The sequence below is a fragment of the Polyodon spathula genome, chromosome 27 (assembly GCF_017654505.1).
Source record: "Polyodon spathula isolate WHYD16114869_AA chromosome 27, ASM1765450v1, whole genome shotgun sequence".
Lineage (NCBI taxonomy): Eukaryota > Metazoa > Chordata > Actinopteri > Acipenseriformes > Polyodontidae > Polyodon > Polyodon spathula.
In genome coordinates this window covers 5,994,553-6,016,667 of record NC_054560.1, presented here as the reverse complement: position 1 = coordinate 6,016,667, position 22,115 = coordinate 5,994,553, and the positions used below count along the sequence as shown (strand labels likewise).

The 22,115-nt window shown below is 50.2% G+C and overlaps 1 protein-coding gene across 3 annotated transcripts in view; it reads right to left on the bottom strand.

Annotated features, from left to right (window-relative positions):
* Window positions 1–19,231, bottom strand: part of LOC121301491 (single-stranded DNA-binding protein 3-like) — a 39,743-nt gene extending 20,512 nt beyond the window's left edge. Inside the window, exons 1-4 of one of the 3 annotated variants that reach the window (XM_041230952.1) lie at window positions 19,032–19,231; window positions 8,640–8,712; window positions 7,094–7,155; window positions 5,256–5,340 (exon numbers count right to left, since the gene is read on the bottom strand). In XM_041230952.1, the coding sequence (XP_041086886.1) occupies window positions 5,256–5,340; window positions 7,094–7,155; window positions 8,640–8,712; window positions 19,032–19,087 (276 nt within the window). In that variant the 5' untranslated portion in view covers window positions 19,088–19,231. Of the gene's footprint in view, window positions 1–5,255; window positions 5,341–7,093; window positions 7,156–8,639; window positions 8,713–13,979; window positions 14,130–19,031 lie in introns of those variants that run through there. The other 2 variants (XM_041230950.1, XM_041230951.1) reach the window with 2 other exon arrangements.
* Window positions 19,232–22,115: the final 2,884 nt, after the last annotated feature.

Below are 22,115 nucleotides of genomic sequence, written 5' to 3'. Positions count from 1 at the left end.
ACCCAGCCAAGGCAATAAACAGGGAGAGAGATGCTGCTTAACAGATTATTGATCGGGAGGGAGTAGTTCAAAAGAAAAGAATAATTTAATAATAAATGCAGGGGTGGCAACAAGACTCCCGTTGCAGAGCAGTTTCACCCATTCCAGGTTTTACTACCAGCTTGATTCCGTTGGTGGTGTTTGTCAACATCCCACAGTTGTTAGGGTCTCACCTATACAGGGTCGTCATGGAGACTTCCAGGCCTAATCTGCTAGCCGGACCTGCTCGACACGTAATCACTGGACGATTGTCAGTTCTTGTGCTGTGTTGGGGTGTGTGTGTGTGTGTGTGTCTCGCTGTGTTGGTGTGTGTGTGCGTGTGCGTCTCAGCGCAAGAGAACCTCATTAATTCAAAATGAAAATCATTTATGCACAGTCGCAAGGCTATTTTTTTTTTTTTTTTTGCTAGTGGCAAAAATCTTCTCCAGCAATTTTGTTCCTGCTAGAATGAAATGTCAGATATTTTGCATAAAACATGAGGCCACTTCTAACCGTGTGAAACCGGTGAGCAAGGCTTCTTTTTACAAGAAGAAACAAAAGATATCTATTCTCTAGTACCCTGCAGCACAGACTATTTAGCAAGAGATCCTCTATTGTCTTTAAAACAGCAGTACACAGATACAGAATTTTCCAACCTCACACACAGCAGTTTGATCCATTCCTGGTTTTACTGGAGTTCAATAAGACACACCTGAGCTTGTTACCTACACACTGGGGCTAATCCAGCTCATAGTAAAACCTGGACTGGGTGAAACTGCTGTGCAATAGGAGTCTCATTTCCAGCCCTGTCACATTACTACTGTCCTGAAAGCTCCGAGCCGAGCCTCTCCGCTCCAGAGAGTACGGGTCGATTCATTTTCGAGTTTGGGAGCCCAGCTGGTACTTGAAACTAGTACTTTGGCACTTCGGTCTCTATGGAGCGATGCCAAGCGTTCACTTTCCACGTTCACGTTCCAGTGAGAGCGCACGCCAGGTTCCCTTGCCAAGCACCAAAGAGAGCCAGAGAGCCACTGGTTTGTGAATGACTTTCTAAATATCTTGCCTTCCGTGCACTACTGGAACCGGTGCGTAAAACACACACACACAAAAGAAAACTCTAAGAGCAGACATCCCAGTTCTTTGCTTGACACACGTGGGATGGGAGATGCTGGTCTACAGTAATCTTCATGCCAAGTCCTCCTTTTAGAGAACCATTCACTCGCCCCAGAGCTGGTGTGACTTTGCCAAGTCATTTAGGACTGGGGATATGAGGGCACAGCTGCTGGATTACAGACTGCAGAGGACCTAAGGAATCCTGGGACATCCCAAACGTTTTGGGAAGAAAAGCAATTAATCCTGAATCCTTTCATGCATGGATATTGAAAACAGATGACAAACAACACACTAGTTTTGGGCACATGAAAACATTTCCAATTACACCCCCACCATTGCTTTAGAAGTGGCACCCTCACAGGAGTTCACCATGCATTTGTATCTTCCATACGTCCTCCTATAAAGACTAGAAGAGTTTTTGTTTTATCAAGGGGTGCTGGCATGCCTGGAAGGAGCTGGAATATTTTGCTGCTTCAGTGGAGAGATGAGGGAGGGTGTCCTGCACTCTCCGGAGGACTGTGCCGGCTGGCAGTTCTCTAGTGTCGAGGGACTAGTATCTGATCCACTCCCCTCTCCCTCGCTGGCTGTTCCCCAGGGATAGGGTCTGCACATGACTAATAAAATAACTCCTGCGCTGCGAGAGACTCAGTGGACCAACCACACACCCCCTTCCCCTCACACTCTAAACCAAATCAAATATTAATGACTCTTGCCATTGTGCACTGAGCATGCCAAGAGAGCCCACAGACAAACAGGAGCCCTGTTAACCCTTTCAAAGCCCCACCCTCTCCTCACACATTCTCCCTGAATTCAGATTTTTATTCAGCAAATTCCATTGCATTTAAACTGATTATATATATAATGAAAGAGAGAGAGAGAAATAAAAGGGAAAAAAACCCACAAGACACAGTTGCTATAGATATGCAAACTGGAGATCCTCTTAATAAATGAAAAAACCTTCATTGCTTCTTATAAGAAAAGCAGACAGCAGGACTTGGGCTGGTAAAACTTCCAGCCCAGTAGAATGGTCTTGATACACAGCACTGGTTGAGGGAGACAGACTGGCACAAGGAGGGAGTCTACAGACCCAGCTCAGTCCTGGATTATCAGAAACACACAGCCCAGCTTCAACTATACATCCCTTGCACCTTTTATTTGTGACAGTCATTATTCCACCAGCCCGCCCCTGCATTCCCCCCCCCCCCCCCCACTGTGCTAACCTCTCTCTCCTCCTTTCACTCCCCCCACACAATCTCTCCGTGTGAGCTGGCATCGCTGGCAGCCTGCCAGAATATCCAATCAATACGAGGGAGAGGGAAGGAAGCAGATAAACAGTGAAAGAGAAAAGGAAGAGAGAGAGAGAGAGAGAGAGAGAGAGAGAGTGCAGCACAGAGAGCAGGGAGGGGGAGAGCGAGCACTTACGCACACACCCTGGATCACAGCACTGTACACTGTTTATTTACAGAGTCCTTCTCGGGGGCAGCAAGGCGATATCTGATGTTACTCGATTTTATAATGCTTTGTTCTAAATGACACACACACACATATATGTGTGTGTGTGTGTATGTATGGAGTCACATTCACAAACTGCTCAACAAGAGTTCCAAAAGAATAATAAATAAATAATAATCTTTATGGGATAAAGATATGAAGTCGTATTATTATAATTAAATGATATTGGATGGTAACTTGCCTTGTAAACAAAAGAGACACTTGCATCTGCTGAGAGGCTCCAGAAAACACCCCTCCCCCTCAAACCACCAACACAGCCACAAAAAAAAGAAAAGGGGGGGGGGGGGGGGGGGGGAAGCAGCGGTTTAATCGTAAAAGTGTTTTCACAAACCCAGTGTGACAGGGCTGTTGTCGCGTTGGTAACAGAGGAGAGAGAGGGAGGGAGGGAGGGACGGGGGGCTGCGGGCAACGATCTGGGAAGGCACAGCCAAGCAGAGCCATGGTGACATTCCGCCCAGGGCTCGGGGTGAAATGCTTTCTCCAGATGCCAGGAATCTGGCTAGCATTCGCTGCAGTCAAGATCCCCATTGTGTAGCCGGGCAGCCAACCCGGGAGCAGGCCCGTTTAATTCATTTACCGAAGCAAAGCGCAAAGAAAGGAACCAGTAGGGGGAGCAGTTGCAATACTGTTACATTGTCATTGTAATACATTGTGGTCATGACAAGCCTCACACACAAAGAGAAGGATTATTTTACTGATTTATTTCTTTTCAATCAGGTTTGCTGGCTGGTAGTTTACTTTAGGTGTCTGTTGATAAAGGTATCTGTGCAGAATCCCCAGCCCCTCTCCCATTATCCCAATCATCCACAACGAGAAAAAAAAATGTCTGGTAAACAAAGGATCAGATTGCAATGATTAAAAAACAAACAAACAAACAAACAGGTGAATTGCTGCAGCATTTCCAATGTTCTTTGCTTCCTTCAGGCTGACGGCCTTGAACCCACGTCTCCCTGTGCCTTGCAAAAGCTGTCTGCTTGCTACAGCCCGGCACAGCGGATGTAAAGAGAGCGACTGTGTGCTTTGTGAATGAGTGATTGTGAAGACCAGCACAGCCCTGTCCCTGGGTGGGCTCAGCACTGTAGCAGCAGCAGCAGGGATCAGATTACACAGCTCCTGAGCACCCCTCTCCACCCCCTTCCAGAGCTCCTGAGCGCCCCTCTCCACACCCAGCCAGAGCTCCTGAGCGCCCCTCTCCACCCCCTTCCAGAGCTCCTGAGCGCCCCTCTCCACACCCAGCCAGAGCTCCTGAGCGCCCCTCTCCACCCCCAGCCAGAGCTCCTGAGCGCCCCTCTCCACACCCAGCCAGAGCTCCTGAGCGCCCCTCTCCACACCCAGCCAGAGCTCCTGAGCGCCCCTCTCCACACCCAGCCAGAGCTCCTGAGCGCCCCTCTCCACACCCAGCCAGAGCTCCTGAGCGCTCCTCTCCACACCCAGCCAGAGCTCCTGAGCGCCCCTCTCCACACCCAGCCAGAGCTCCTGAGCACCCCTCTCCACCCCCCTTACTGTCTCCGCAGCAGCGAGGGGCCAGGGGATGTGTAAGTAAATAAACAGCCAGGCTTTTCTGGGTTGTGACAGAAATCCTTTGCTTTGTTGGGCTTTCTGTCCCATCTGCATGAACTATTTCTAAAAGTCTCACCCTTAGTTCTATTAAAAGCATGCGCTTTCCCCTCTCAGTATCTTTACACCCACAGTCCAGGCACAGCACTGTCCTATCTTAAAGGGACTGGGCAGCCTAGCGGGGTACTGTTAATGCACCAGCCTCTCACCTCTGGAGGTTAGGGTTTGACTTCTTGGGTTGCAAGTAGATGTGAACCGCTGAGTGCACCGTTCTGAAGCCCTGGTGTTTGCAGGTATAAAAAGCAGGCTGGATAATGTGCAGTGTGTCAGACTGCAGGCTGCTTGGCTCTAACCAGCCCCTAACAGCCGCTCATTAATTACAAGCTGTCACTCTGGCCGGATCAGCACTGACCCTGTGAACTTACAGCAGCTCAGGGGTCAAGGGAAGTAGATCATCAATCCTCGGACGAGAACTTCAGACAAAGACTTCCGAAAGAGCAAGGGGAGGGGGGGGTGCAAATCAACGTGGTTGTAGTACAGGAATTCCAGCTATTCAGAATCTGCTTTCTAACGACTACGCAATGCAATGGGAGTCTTACTGCTGCCCCTAATGACCAATGCATTAGTTCTATCACACGTGTCATCAATGTCACCATTCGGATAGACCCCCGTCACTACAGGAATGCTAGGCCTGCCATTAGCCTGCTACAGATGACTTCAGGTAACTAAAGGCCCATTTTCACTGACCACACCACGCTCTGACCGCGGCTTCTACCAGACCAACCTGAAACAAGAGTAACCGCAGAGAGAGCAGAGGCAGTAAACACAGAGCCAAACCAGCAGCTATTCAGATGCCCCGAGCTGCAGCCTTGCAGTCGTGTTAAAACTGGACGCTAAAATGAACTGGCGCAGGATGCGTACAAACACCTCGACAGAAACACGCACAGCGACATGCAATCGAACTCAGGTAGAACACTACCCACAGAGACGTGACAGAGAAGCCCACTGCCTGGATCGCTGCGCGGCACGCCCCTAGCGACGGGACTGGTACTCACGTAGTCGTGGAAGGCCTTGGCTTCACTGGAATGCTCGCATGTCTCTCGTCGGTCGGGCGCGGCGCAGTACAGGTCCCAGAATACACTGCGAGAGGAAAGAGAGTCAGGACTGAATACACTGTGGAGTCCAGAGTCTGGCAGGACTGAATACACTGTGGAGTCCAGAGTCTGGCAGGACTGAATACACTGTGGAGTCCAGAGTCTGGCAGGACTGAATACACTGTGGAGTCCAGAGTCTGGCAGGACTGAATACACTGTGGAGTCCAGAGTCTGGCAGGACTAGTGGGAACACATATATATTAACATCACATCATTTTATATCTTTCTTCACAATTCATTCAATTCTCTTCTGCCCGTTGAAGGCACTAGCCACAACATCTGCTTACTTCACAGTTTTACCATAATAATATATACCAGCAAAACATAGCAATAGTGTTCAATAGAGTAATTCAGTGTGACGGCTTCTAGCCATTATCTACACCTGTCCATCCCACAGTTAACAGCATGTTCACAGACAGGTACATCACCCTTTCTTTAGGCTAAAGTAACACGATTTCCACATGCTTCTTTTGTTTTTTATCTTTCACTAAGGAGCTCAGTTTGTTTATTTTATTTGCTAGTGGATGTTTAATAGATTGCAGGTTTCTCATTGTCGGGTAAAGCCCAGTGCCAGTGCTGCCTGCCCAGTCTCTCCGGGCTGGTCTGTGCTCGAGCTCCAAATCCATTTCTAATAACCCAAGCAGAGGGAGCTGCGTAATCACATCTATCAGACAGCCATAAAGAGACTGCAGATTTGTCAGGCAGAGACCGGAGGCAGCGCGGGCACCATCTCAAATCAAATTTACTTCCTGCACACGGAAAGTTCCAGGATTCCGCACATGGAACTAAGGCTCGGGTGAGTAGGGGGGCTCTAATACCTGCTGCACAGGAAGTGAGTTTATACATCGTTGTAGAGGAGCAATTTACTTCACCTGGAGACAGAGAAAAACAACACAGCAAAATCACTTGCGAGGGTGAGACTGCTTTGCCAGTGAGATGTAGGGAACCGGGGTTATAAAACATGGGTTACTGATCCACCCTATCAATCTTAAAAAAGAGGTAACAAGGTTAGGAAAAGCCCCCCCCCCCCCCCCCTTCATTCTAGACTTCAAGGTTCAGTGAGCCCCTGACTTCAGGGATCAGACCCCTCCCTCCCTCCCTCCCTCCCTCCCTCCCTGTGGCCCCATTCAGCCTTCCAGCAGCAAACAAAAAGGGACAAGAGGGGTTTGCTTGTCAGACACAAAGGGGCCTGGAATGCAAGGAGTTAATCCTTTCGGTTTTCCCCGCAAACAAAAGCCGATTCAGAGACAAAGGTGCAGCGGCCGTCTCCTGCCATCTGGACCGGGGGGCTCTTTGTTTGAGGAGCAGCGCTGCTGTCCTGCTGTGGGTGGGGGGGGGTGACCACATGCTCCCAACAGAGAAGGCTTGCTCACAGACACACAGCTGCTGACAGACCGAACCGCCCTGGGACTGGCCGAGCAGCACACACCGGGGTCGTCTCATTATCTGGGGGGAATACGTACGAATTTAGGAACGAAGCCCCGATATTGATGATTTTGCATCAGACGGAAACGTCGCATTAAAATAAGCTGTCCTGTTCCGACTTCTCTGATTTGTTGCCTGTTACAAAAACGATGTGTCGGACACAAGCAGGGCTGTCACCCGCTCAAGGTCTGGACTTGCTGTCCTGGCCGCTCTGACGTGTGGTAGATGGATATTAGCTTGTTTTGTACAGCACCTTGCAGCATGTCCTATTCTACACAGACTTTTAAGAGTTTTAAATTTCGATCCACACTTACCACCACCAGGAGTGTAAAAATCCAGGCGGCTCGCCTAACGTGATATTCTTCTCCCATCGGATCTGCAAGAAGAGAGGAAAAATAAATAAATACATCCCGCTCAACCGCTGCCTTAGATCAGTGGAACTCTGGCCTTCCTGATCCACTCCAAGATTGATCTCATGGAGGCTCGGCCGCTGTGAAGCTGACAGCTCTCATTAAGCAATTAAGCAATCAGGGGGGGTTCATTTTAATAGACAGACCTGAGGTAATGCAAGTCTACTGGGGAGGAAAACACACACACACACACACGCACACACGCACACGCACACGCACAATCAATCAGTGAGCCTTACGAACACAACCAGAAGCCAGGCAGTAAGAGAATCTGTTTGCATTCCGATTACTGGAAACATCTCAAGACCTACTCCATCTATTTATTCAGACATTTTGTTAAAATGCGAATTAAATGCAAATCCATTCAAAGATACTCGCATCAATTGCATTGCATTTGAACCCAGTTCAGCTCTGTAATGCCCAAGGAGTTTTCTATGGACAAAAGCTGCTGTTTCTATGCATCTAGAACCTGACCCAATGCATTGAAAACATTGGCTCTGGTGCTCTGCTTGCAACAGAAGATGGCAATGGGCATTACATGGGTTAATTGGTTTTAGAAGACAACTGTAGAGACACACGCACACTGAAGTGGCCACTCAGAACCTCCTATACTGCAGGCTGCATTTCTAAGGGTTATGGATGCCATTTCCTCCCCAGTTTTTGAATGTCCTTGCCAGCTATTCCCTGCACAGCTGGTCAGGAGAAATGAAGGTTCGGCGGGCGTCCTCCGACAGAGGCCAGCCCTGCAGGTGTCCGCTCAGGGCTCACTGGGCTGGCAGGCTCCATTGCAGCACGAGGAAGAGACACAGTCCCCGGTGGTTTTGCTTCCCTAACCCACGGGAGCGCCAGAGCCAATGCCACGCTCCCTCTGATAGTGAAGACCAGCAACTTGGCACAGCCAGGACGTTAACCTGCGCTCCCCTGACTGCACGACTCACCCTGCACACCACACGGCTGTGCTTTTACCAGGCAAGCCCCTCAGGGATCCACGTACTGTACAGTTTCTTACTGTTGTGTGAAATGGAAAACACCCCGACACACAGACTCTGGAGCTGTTAATACAAAACGCATTTCCACTGGCCGGGGGAGATGGGGGGGGGGGGGTGGTCACTGAGAACGTGTCTCTTTCTGGCACAGCGAGGAAGAACGACGTCAATGGGAGAGAACTTTAAAAGGCATGGTCTGGAAACACTATTGAAATTGCAGTCCAGTAAAATGCATACAGTTAAATAAAACAACACAATTAACCCTTTCAGTCTTATGTGTGTCAAGCTGAAGAATAAACCGCGTTACTGAGTACACATGGACAGGACATGCAAGTATTTAAATATCTTTTCTACACGACCTCAGACTGGGAGCGCGGTGTGCTGCGAGGTTCCAATGACGGCGTGTGTCAACATCCGGGACTGAAAGGGTTAAAGACCGAGATTTGAGGACTGGAATCACTTACCTCCGACAGGAAAGTCTGTGCAGATTTCTGTGCCCCCACATGCAGTAAATACTCGTACACGTACAGCGCTAACCTGCAAGAAAGCGGGAAACACAAGCAGATTAGCAAACTGCCCACTACACTGCCAACGGATAGGCATTGGACTCTGCTTGAGAGGGGCCCGGGACTCGCAGGCAGGCAGGGGGTGTTCAGATCAGGCTGCACTCTTCTTTGAATTAGAACTGATTGGAAGCCACAAGCGAGCCATACCCCTGGTGTCCTGGATAATTACTTTCAGGACAGAGGATGGATTCAGGTCGACGGCCACAGACTGCTTCTGAGCATGAAGCTGCAAAGCTGACTGAGGCTTACAACTCGCAATGCAAAACTGCTATCAGAATATATACACAGAAGTAGAGGAGTCGGGGGGGAAAAAGCCCCCCATTGCATAGCTGTTTAAATCCATTCCTGGTTTTAGAGGAGTTTAATAAGACACTCCTCAGATTGTTATCTCTACACACTGGGGCTAATCAGCGTTATTTTATAACCTAGAATGGGGGAAAACGGCATTGCAATGAAAGCTTGATTTCAACACAGATAGTCAGACAGATTTAAATAGTTGCTATGCCTCCTATTAATACCCACTGTTTGTTTCAAAACACATATTCCCTTGAGAAAGGTACAGACCATACAGCAATATTGAAATGTTGTGAAGCTTAACTCGAGGAAAAAAAAAAAAAAAACTCCAAGCCCCACCAAATAATATACCTTCCAATATTGAATCTTTCTAGAATCAGCGTTCAATACTGAAATACAACCCAGCTTAAAAAAACAAAACAAAATCTAACTGGAGCACTAGGAATGCTTGCCATAGTTCTGTCTCTGATCGTGCAACACGATTGGCTGCTCGCTGAAGGCAGTGTGAAGGGGGTTCCGGAAGCTAGGAGGAGGGATCTGATTGGCTACATGGAGTGAATTCCAGAAGCCTGCTAAAAATAATCAGGGGGGCTTGAAATCTGATCGGTTAAGACTGGGAGGCAGAGAAAATGAGAGAGAATATGGCATTTGGATTCAAAAATATTCACAGACCACCAGTTAATCTAATCAGGTGTGTGTGTGTGTGTGTGTGGGGGGGGGGGGGTTATTGTAAATAATTTAGTTTTTAATCTCAATAACCTTAGAGGGGTTTCAAATTTACAAAACAGAGCCCCCCCCTCCGTCGTCTAGTGACCCCACGTCAGACAGCTAATAGGCACTGCAGAGTGGTCTCTATCTGATTGTTTTGAAACACAGAGATGCTGCCGAATCATGTCCTCGTGTTGGGGTTATGGAAGAGCTCTCTGACACAGAGACACGCCTGGAGAGATTAAAGCCATAGCCGATTAAAATCGAGCAACTGCTGCATCTTTATAGAATTTGCATAGGAGCGTCACGGCTGCTTGTGTTTATCTAAACGTCATCAGCTTCAGAAGTCAAACATCAAGCCTCGGCACATAACCACAGCCCCAAGCTCCCTGCAGCGTTTACATTCCCTCCAACACAGGTACAGCTGCGCTAGTCTGGCTCCCAACTTCCACTTTCCAGAACATCCGAGAACTTCAACTCCCATCCAGCTTCCCCGCAGACAGCCAATCACAGATTACCATGCACTGCATTTAAGGGTTAAAGCCAAGGCATATCCCAGTGGATTATATAAAGAGCCTCAGGTGCACTGAACGATGGGCAGGGTCTCTTCGGAATAACCTTGAACCCACAGGCTTGCACCAGGGTCTACTGCACACCCTCCAAGCCTAACATGCCACTGCCCAGCCTGGCTCACCCAAGAGCCGAGTTTACCCACTAGGACAGGCTGAGTCGACAGCTCCAGTTTGCAGCATGTGCGTGTTATAGAAGCCTGGCTGCCCTGTGATTGACACCCAGTTTATCTGCCGTGGGTCCCCACATCACAGGCAATCCTCAAAACTTTCTGTGCAGCTACAGTATCTGACACACTGCCAGAGGCACACAACCAGCACACTCTTTAAAACATAAAAAGGGACCGAAGAAGAAAGTTATTTAAAAAAAAAAAAAAGTCTTATGCACTGATTGTCAGCTATTATCTTTTACTCATTTGAATAATTCAAAGCGAGAGTCGGCAGCGTTTAAGGGTTTGTATTTAATAATGTGTGTGAGTGTCCAGGAGGGAGAGGTTATAGAATGGAGTGATGTTTTTGTCAAGGTTCATGCCTGCTCTTTCAAAGACACCCATTCTATAATTCACCAGGCTGGTATTTGTGCAAGTGTGCGCAGGCAATTATTAACTAATCAAGCATTTCTACTTTAAAAGGACGGGGTTTGCTTATTGAAAAGAACCGCAGTGTTTTACAAATTAAGCACACTCCCACTGCCAGTCACGGGCTGCAGATCTTTACACTGATGACAGGGAAAGCAAAAGGCTGGTCCAGAGCCTTGTGCTTTATTAAAGTTACCATCCCTCTGCTAAGAGAAGATAACTGTGCGTGTGCTGACAACAACTCAGAACACACGCGTTTGTAAATTTCTAAACATGTAACGAAACTAAAAAGATTGTTCCAAAGCATTATGCATCAAAGGCTAACAGCAGCTGTGGTACCGACTTCCACTTTCAGTTTGACACCATTTTCACTCTGCAACCAAACAGCCACGACCCTGTTTCTACGTGCAGCAGGAGGGGGTTATCAGCCCTGCCTATCCTCTGCACTGTAGCCCTTCAGGCAGTCATGTTGCTAAAGGCGACTTCTATACAGCTTACCAGCCCCTTTCAGTGCCCTGGTCCAGCTGCTGGCTTGCATTTGGATTGCTGCGCCTCACTGCTGTCTCTCACATTGGCCAGCCAGAAGCACGGTGTAGCCAGCAGCGACTGGGTCTTGAGAGCCAGTGCGCTGGGTTTTCCCTACTACATGAGCCATGCAATGAGCCAAGGGCAGCCAGCAGATACTGGAGTCTTTCCGACTGATCTGAAGGACAGCGCATCGAAACAGCCCCTACTGTTTAAGTAATTCAGTTAGGATCTACCCTGATGTTTTGCACATTAAACACAATAATAACACATGCAGTGTTTGTCGTTGCACACAGAGAGACTGCACGCCAGGGCTTGGGAAGCACCCCATTCCCAGAGGCTGCGTGTGCGTGTGCGAGTGCACATTATCGGAGATTGTGTGGTCCAGTCGTTAAAGAAACAGGCTTGTAACCAGGAGGTTCAAATCCTGGCTCAGCCACTGACTCGCTGTGTGACCCCGAGCGAGTCACTGAACCTCCTTGTGCTGCGTCTTTGGGGTGCGACGCTGTTGTAAGTGACTCTCACACACCCTAGTCTCGTATCTTGCAAAGCGCTTTGTGATGGTGCTCCACTATGAAAGGCGCCATATAAAAATAAAAAGATTATTATTATTTACAATGCTCCAAGCCTTTACATACACTGCCTCAGAATGTATATACTGTACATTAATTATAATTCAATTCCTAATTGCCCGAGCGCTCTGTGTGTGTGTGTGTGTGTTTATAACACCACTGTATCAGCCCCAGCCTTGCCCTGACATCACAATCTAAACCAGTGAAAGAGTTTTGCAGCATCTTACTACACACACACACACACACACACACACACACTCACACACACACACTCACACAGAGCTGGCATTGCACATCGCAAAACTAGATCGGCTAGCAAATCGTGTGAGCCTTTCAGCAACATGCAGTGGGAGCAGATCTAGTTTTGCAACTCAGTTAATCACTGGAAGCCTGTGCCAGGATCCAGCCTCTAGGAGTGCGCTGGTAAAAACTCAGCCCCTTCAACAGTGCACTTTGCAATTCAGAGCTCGGCTGTGCCTCTTCTCGTCTCACCTTCGTATTTGTCGTTTTGAGTAAGGGGTGTGCCACTCGATTCAGCGCGGGCTCAGGGCTATCCCGTCACCCCGAGGATCTGGACTGGCACGGAGGCCGAGACCCAGCGATAGCAACTACACTGTTTTACAGCAAAACAAAACAGACTGGCGTCTGCTTTCCCCACAGTCGGAGCGCCTGGTTGGCAGTTCAGTTTGTTTACTTGCTCCTAGCTCGCTGTGGGAGCCCAACGGGTATCCTGCGTTACTAGAAACAGCAGAGTCAGTCAGGAGCTCATCAGCTTTGAAAGACTTTCTACACGATTAGCGCAGGGCTACCTCAACAGCAAATGCTGGTTCCGTTTGCGAGTGTAGAATTGGGTTATGTTTCAATTTCTCATTCGATTCCAAGGATAATTAGTGCTAATTTACAGATTAACCCGCACACTGTTGCAATTACAAGACAACGTGGGGCTAGAACTCTGTGAGGAAGAAGTTCCATGAAGTCTAGTGAACCCTCATTGAATTTAGGCTCTGTAAGTAACATGTTTATAACACAGGGAGCATTTGATTATTAGAATCATAAAAACAGCAGTTCCACATATGGGTTGAAGCAGCAGGAACAGTTCCATTTGGAAAGTACTGTAAATGACTCTTAGAACTTGAACAGGCTAAGATTCCACTAAATCCATTCTAGGGTTAGAATTAGAATGTGCAGTGTGGATTCCACAGAAATGAAATTCAGTTACACCATTCAGTTACACCATTCTTAATGCAGTTACACCATTCAGGGCTGAACCAACACACTAAAAGAGGTGATTGTACAAGACCTGCAGCGAAGGCTAATCTACAGTTTAGCAGAGCCCGCAACACGGCTATATACAGGACTGGTTTTGTTAAAGCATCCTATAATGCAGAATTTAAACACGCTGTAACACACACCGCGTCTGAATTACAATGCAATACGGTTTCATAATACTTTCAAAAACATTTGAATTTTTTGCATTGCAAAACGAAACTAACTTCACTCTGATACAAACAGGAGGTGGAATGCTAAGCTTCAGTAACAAGTGGCTTTACACGTGGAGGGGGTGAATATTTTAAAACGCTGCATTATCGATGTTAGCGTGTCTCAGAGCGCGCTGTGCGGAATTCACCTACCAGTATTCATTCACTGCACGTCTAGTCACCCTAAGAGAGGCACGCCATTCATTTACAATCTCTCCACTATCAACACATCACAGTATTATACTGAAATGCATCCCAGGTTCACATAAAACACGAACATTGTGAAACAACGGAGCACTTTCTATGGGAAGCGTGTCGATCGAATACAGCAACACTATTTAAAGCAAAGATACATTTTAGCGGTTTATCACAGCTTCACTCACAAAACGCGCCTGCAAGACAACACCGAGATCCTCGCACGACCTTGTGCTTTTTGTGATAAAACTTGGAGATTATTATTATTATTATTATTATTGTGTACAGATTACGTGGTAAAACAAAGTCAGTAAATTACCAGGCCTGGTAGCCCCGCTGTCTCGTTGATATCATATAATTCCTGTTTGAACCCTTGTCCAGATTGCATTCTGCTGACCCGGGGGTCCGTGTTTTCACCAGTACAATGCGTGCGCGTCGCTGGGCTGCAGATTTGAAATCGTGCGTTTAACTTGATGGATTTGGAGATCTGCGCAATCACCCTAAACTGAACACTGCTCTGAGTAGAAAAAACACAACAATTACACTAATAAACCGCATGCCTCTGACTGCACTGCCCGGGACAGCAGCCCTGCAAGCGGGGAGGGGGCAACACGCTTCCACAGCCAGAACGAGTTTAACAAAACTGCGAGTTCAGCAGCACCTCGACCCGAACGGGTTTAAATACAGCCCGGCCTGCAAGTGATAAACTAAATACCAGCGGCTATATCACTGGCAAGGGCTGGCTTAACAAACAAAACGAACGCGTACAACTAATACAATTATTATATTAAAAAAAAAAGCAGAAACACCTTTATAAAACAGATGCCCAGACTTCATCAGGAGACTGATCGAAGCCCACACACACCATGCCTGCCTGCCCATGTTAAACAATTGAATTGTACACATTGAATGAACGCACTTATAGTATTTAAAGATGCAGCGTGAGACGTTTTATGTACTTTTTACTGTGGTTTCGCGAACACAATGTAAGCAAATTTAAAACACCGGGTAAAAACCCTGAATGCTCTCGCCGAGCGCCACGATAAAAGTTGAGAGAGGAGACGAGCCCCCGCGCAATACAAAGAACAGGACACTATCCACCGGCTCAGGAAAACGAGATCCAGCGCAACACACAGCCAGCCCAGCGTTAAAACACAGACACATTAACACGCAATGCAAAGAACAGGACACGATCCACCGGCTCAGGAAAACGAGATCCAGCGCAACACACAGCCAGCCCAGCGTTAAAACACAGACACATTAACACGCAATGCAAAGAACAGGACACTACACACCGGCTCAGGAAAACGAGATCCAGCGCAACACACAGCCAGCCCAGCGTTAAAACACAGACACATTAACACGCAATGCAAAGAACAGGACACGATCCACCGGCTCAGGAAAACGAGATCCAGCGCAACACACAGCCAGCCCAGCGTTAAAACACAGACACATTAACACGCAATGCAAAGAACAGGACACGATCCACCGGCTCAGGAAAACGAGATCCAGCGCAACACACAGCCAGCCCAGCGTTAAAACACAGACACATTAACACGCAATGCAAAGAACAGGACACTACACACCGGCTCAGGAAAACGAGATCCAGCGCAACACGCAGCCAGCCCAGCGTTAAAACACAGACACATTAACACGCAATGCAAAGAACAGGACACGATCCACCGGCTCAGGAAAACGAGATCCAGCGCAACACACAGCCAGCCCAGCGTTAAAACACAGACACATTAACACGCAATGCAAAGAACAGGACACGATCCACCGGCTCAGGAAAACGAGATCCAGCGCAACACACAGCCAGCCCAGCGTTAAAACACAGACACATTAACACGCAATGCAAAGAACAGGACACGACACACCGGCTCAGGAAAACGAGATCCAGCGCAACATGCAGCCAGCCCAGCGTTAAAACACAGACACATTAACACGCAATGCAAAGAACAGGACACGACACACCGGCTCAGGAAAACGAGATCCAGCGCAACATGCAGCCAGCCCAGCGTTAAAACACAGACACATTAACACGCAATGCAAAGAACAGGACACTACACACCGGCTCAGGAAAACGAGATCCAGCGCAACATGCAGCCAGCCCAGCGTTAAAACACAGACACATTAACACGCAATGCAAAGAACAGGACACTACACACCGGCTCAGGAAAACGAGATCCAGCGCAACATGCAGCCAGCCCAGCGTTAAAACACAGACACATTAACACGCAATGCAAAGAACAGGACACGACACACCGGCTCAGGAAAACGAGATCCAGCGCAACACGCAGCCAGCCCAGCGTTAAAACACAGACACATTAACACGCAATGCAAAGAACAGGACACGATCCACCGGCTCAGGAAAACGAGATCCAGCGCAACACGCAGCCAGCCCAGCGTTAAAACACAGACACATTAACACGCAATGCAAAGAACAGGACACGATCCACCGGCTCAGGAAAACGAGATCCAGCGCAACACGCAGCCAGCCCAGCGTTAAAACACAGACACATTAACACGCAATGCAAAGAACAGGACACTACACACCGGCTCAGGAAAACGAGATCCAGCGCAACACACAGCCAGCCCAGCGTTAAAACACAGACACATTAACACGCAATGCAAAGAACAGGACACTACACACCGGCTCAGGAAAACGAGATCCAGCGCAACACGCAGCCAGCCCAGCGTTAAAACACAGACACATTAACACGCAATGCAAAGAACAGGACACGACACACCGGCTCAGGAAAACGAGATCCAGCGCAACACGCAGCCAGCCCAGCGTTAAAACACAGACACATTAACACGCAATGCAAAGAACAGGACACTACACACCGGCTCAGGAAAACGAGATCCAGCGCAACACACAGCCAGCCCAGCGTTAAAACACAGACACATTAACACGCAATGCAAAGAACAGGACACGATCCACCGGCTCAGGAAAACGAGATCCAGCGCAACACGCAGCCAGCCCAGCGTTAAAACACAGACACATTAACACGCAATGCAAAGAACAGGACACTACACACCGGCTCAGGAAAACGAGATCCAGCGCAACACGCAGCCAGCCCAGCGTTAAAACACAGACACATTAACACGCAATGCAAAGAACAGGACACGATCCACCGGCTCAGGAAAACGAGATCCAGCGCAACACGCAGCCAGCCCAGCGTTAAAACACAGACACATTAACACGCAATGCAAAGAACAGGACACTACACACCGGCTCAGGAAAACGAGATCCAGCGCAACACACAGCCAGCCCAGCGTTAAAACACAGACACATTAACACGCAATGCAAAGAACAGGACACGATCCACCGGCTCAGGAAAACGAGATCCAGCGCAACACACAGCCAGCCCAGCGTTAAAACACAGACACATTAACACGCAATGCAAAGAACAGGACACGATCCACCGGCTCAGGAAAACGAGATCCAGCGCAACACACAGCCAGCCCAGCGTTAAAACACAGACACATTAACACGCAATGCAAAGAACAGGACACGATCCACCGGCTCAGGAAAACGAGATCCAGCGCAACACACAGCCAGCCCAGCGTTAAAACACAGACACATTAACACGCAATGCAAAGAACAGGACACGACACACCGGCTCAGGAAAACGAGATCCAGCGCAACACACAGCCAGCCCAGCGTTAAAACACAGACACATTAACACGCAATGCAAAGAACAGGACACGATCCACCGGCTCAGGAAAACGAGATCCAGCGCAACACACAGCCAGCCCAGCGTTAAAACACAGACACATTAACACGCAATGCAAAGAACAGGACACTACACACCGGCTCAGGAAAACGAGATCCAGCGCAACACACAGCCAGCCCAGCGTTAAAACACAGACACATTAACACGCAATGCAAAGAACAGGACACTACACACCGGCTCAGGAAAACGAGATCCAGCGCAACATGCAGCCAGCCCAGCGTTAAAACACAGACACATTAACACGCAATGCAAAGAACAGGACACTACACACCGGCTCAGGAAAACGAGATCCAGCGCAACACACAGCCAGCCCAGCGTTAAAACACAGACACATTAACACGCAATGCAAAGAACAGGACACTACACACCGGCTCAGGAAAACGAGATCCAGCGCAACACACAGCCAGCCCAGCGTTAAAACACAGACACATTAACACGCAATGCAAAGAACAGGACACTACACACCGGCTCAGGAAAACGAGATCCAGCGCAACACACAGCCAGCCCAGCGTTAAAACACAGACACATTAACACGCAATGCAAAGAACAGGACACGATCCACCGGCTCAGGAAAACGAGATCCAGCGCAACACACAGCCAGCCCAGCGTTAAAACACAGACACATTAACACGCAATGCAAAGAACAGGACACGATCCACCGGCTCAGGAAAACGAGATCCAGCGCAACACACAGCCAGCCCAGCGTTAAAACACAGACACATTAACACGCAATGCAAAGAACAGGACACGATCCACCGGCTCAGGAAAACGAGATCCAGCGCAACATGCAGCCAGCCCAGCGTTAAAACACAGACACATTAACACGCAATGCAAAGAACAGGACACTACACACCGGCTCAGGAAAACGAGATCCAGCGCAACACACAGCCAGCCCAGCGTTAAAACACAGACACATTAACACGCAATGCAAAGAACAGGACACTACACACCGGCTCAGGAAAACGAGATCCAGCGCAACACACAGCCAGCCCAGCGTTAAAACACAGACACATTCAAATAAAACCGCATCATTGTCTGCATCTCATTAAATACGAACCCAAACTGTTTAAAATAGATCCCTCCGTTTATAAAACATTACCCCCCCCCCCCCCCCCCCAAAAAAAAAAAGAACACACACAAAACCCCCCAGCACACTCGCACAAGCACGCGCTGAGCTTTTGCTTAATCCCACTGCCTGACAACTTGCTATAGCAAACACACAGAAACAACCCACTCGAACCCAGGGTACAACACCCAGAGGCGCCCTGCACACACAGCCCAACACGAGCACAAAAAAACTAACAGGCAGCGTCTCCAACATGCAAGCAGGTACAAAATAACATTCAAAAAATACATAAAGCATTTCAAAAAGGATTTTCAGCGGTCCAGCTCCGGGTTCTCTGTCCGACTCTAGCAGGACAATTAAACACCAGCGGCAAACCCTTTCTATATATATATATTATATATTATACATACACACACACACACACACACACACAATCAAGTATATGCAAATACACGGGCTGCACAATAAAGTGGACGCCGAGTCGCTGCAGAGGCACAGGGAGCCCACGCACACGCACCCGTCTTTAATAATGGAGTCCACGCAGGTAACAATGCATCGCACTTACTTCTCCCGTGCCTGGTTGTCAGACGGCACTGTGGATCCTTTCCCTTTGGCATACATACTCGCTTGTGTTTTCAGACTTTTCCGCACACTCAACACCTGTCAAAGAAAGAACCCAGGAAAGCGCTCTATCTCCATAGCTACCCTTTGGTTTTTTTTTTTTTTTTTTTTTTTTTTTTACATCCCAAAGCATTGGCCACAAGTCAGGCACAGTTTCTATTGGGGGGACTTGAAACAGACCGGCTGCTGGATTTTTTTTTTTTTTTTTTCCCTGCCGCTGTTCCAGGAATGGAGTGGCACGCCCGCCGCGGGCGAGACGGAGGAGGCAGCTCTTAAAGAGACACACGCTATTTATTCTCGGCTCAGAGCCGAGCGCAGTGCACGAAGCCAGTGTGCAAAAAAATTAAAAAATAAACAAACTGGAGAAAGTCAGACTGTTATTTTCTGTTTTCTGGTACATGCTACAGAGCTCCATTCCCTTATCCATTCGCCTCCCCGTTTAACAAAAAGATTACGCATGCTGTGTACGCCTGATTAAAGTAGGGTTACTGAATGTAGGGACGCGTATTAATGAGACACGCCGAGTAATTGAATGCGGATAGCTTCAGTAAATAGATACAGTCCGGCATAAATGCAATGCAAAGTGGCGGTACTATAATTTAGTGGATGCTGGCCTTTATAAAGCCTTGTTAGGCTGCATCTTTATGGGGGTGGGTTGCTTAAAATGAGGCTCGACTTCCCTCCTCTGAAAGTGCCAGTGCGGAGGGCAGGTTTATTACGGGTTTAATGCGCTTTGTAAGCATGTATGATGTATTGTTATTAATATTATTGGAATCGATCGTATTGAAACGCGGGCAGGGCGTGTGGCCTGACCTCGCTGTGTTCAGAAGTCGCGGCGTTTTTATCTTTCTGTGCTGGATAACACACGAAGAGCTGGAGGGAGATTGAAACGCTGCTGTGTAAAACAAACAGCTGAGGGAGAGGGTGCGGACCTCCCCACTGACACCCCCTCCCCCTGAACCCCCTCCCCACTGCCTCCCCACTGAAACCCCCTCCCCACTGAACCCTCTCCCCACTGACACCCCCTCCCCACTGAACCCTCTCCCCACTGACCCCCTCCCCACCCCTCTCCCCACTGAACCCCCTCCCCACTGACACCCCCCCCCCACTGAACCCCCTCTCCCCACTGACACCCCCTCCCCACTGAACCCCCTGACCCCCCCCACTGACCCCCCCCCACTGACACCCCCACTGACCCCCCCTCCCCACTGAACACCCCCTCCCCACTGACACCCCCTCCCCACTGAACCCCCCTCCCCACTGAACACCCCCTCCCCACTGAACCCCCCCTCCCCACTGACAACCCCCTCCCCACTGACCCCCTCCCCACTGACACCCCCCTCCCCACTGAAACCCCCCCTCCCACTGACCCCCTCCCCACTGACACCCCCTCCCCACTGAACCCCCTCCCCACTGACACCCCTCTCCCACTGACACCCCCTCTCCCTGAACCCCCTCCCCATGACACCCCCTCCCCACTGAACCCCCTCCCCACTGACACCCCTCCCCACTGACCCCCCCTCCCCACTGAACCCCCTCCCCACTGACACCCCTCCCCACTGACACCCCCTCCCCACTGACACCCCCTCCCCACTGACACCCCCTCCCCACTGACCCCCTCCCCACTGACCCCCTCCCCACTGACCCCTCCCCACTGAACCCCCTCCCCACTGACACCCCCCTCCCCACTCTCCCTGAACCCCCTCCCCACTGAACCCCCTCCCCACTGACACCCCCTCCTCCACTGAACCCCCTCCCCACTGAACCCCCTCCCCACTGAACCCCCTCCCCACTGACACCCCCTCCCCACTGAACCCCCTCCCCACTGACCCCCCTCCCCACTGAACCCCCTCCCCACTGACACCCCCTCTCCCCACTGAAACCCCCTCCCCACTGACCCCCTCCCCACTGAACCCCTCCCCACCCCCTCCCCACTGACACCCCCTGCCCACTGACACCCCCTCCCCACTGAACCCTCTCCCCACTGACACCCCCTCCCCACTGAACCCTCTCCCCACTGACACCCCCTCCCCACTGAACCCTCTCCCCACTGACACCCCCTCCCCACTGAACCCTCTCCCCACTGACACCCCCTCCCCACTGAACCCCCTCCCCACTGAACCCCCTCCCCACTGAACCCTCTCCCCACTGACACCCCCTCCCCACTGACCTCTCCACTGAAAACCCCCTCCCCACTGACTTTGGGACCCACCCCCTGGGACCCCCTCCCCACTGAACCCCCTCTCCACTGAACCCCCTCCCCACTGAACCCCCTCCCCACTGACACCCCTCCCCACTGACCACCCCCTCTCCCTCCGAGAACCCCCTCCCCACTGACTTGGGGGAGGGTGACTGAACCCCCCCTGACCCACTGACACCCTCCCCACTGTGGGACTACCCCCTCTCCACTGAACCCCCTCCCCACTGACAACCACCCCCTCCCCACTGGGACCCCCCCCTCCACTGAACCCCTCCCCACTGAACCCCCTCCCCACTGAACCCCTCCCCACTGACACCCCCTGTACCACTGACACCCCCTCCCCACTGACACCCCCCTCCCCACTGACACCCCCTCTCCACTGAACCCCCTCCCCACTGAACCACCTCCCCACTGAACCACATCCCCACTGCACCAACCCCCCCTCCCCACTGACCCCCCTCCCCACTGACAACCCCCCTCCCCACTGAAGACGGACATCCCCACTGACACCCCCCTCCCCACTGAACCCCCTCCCCACTGACACCCCCCCTCTCCATTGAACCCACTGACCCACTGAACCCCCTCCCCACTGTGACCCCTCCCCACTGACACCCCCTCTCCACTGACACCCCCTCTCCACTGAACCCCCTCCCCACTGACCACATCCCCACTGACACCCCTCCCCCACTGGAACCCCTCCCCACTGACACCACCCTCTCCTTGAACCCCCTCCCCACTGACAACCCCTCCCCACTGACACCCCCTCCTCCACTGACCCCCTCCCCACGGTCGACCCCCCTCCCCACTGACACCCCCCTCTCCACTGAC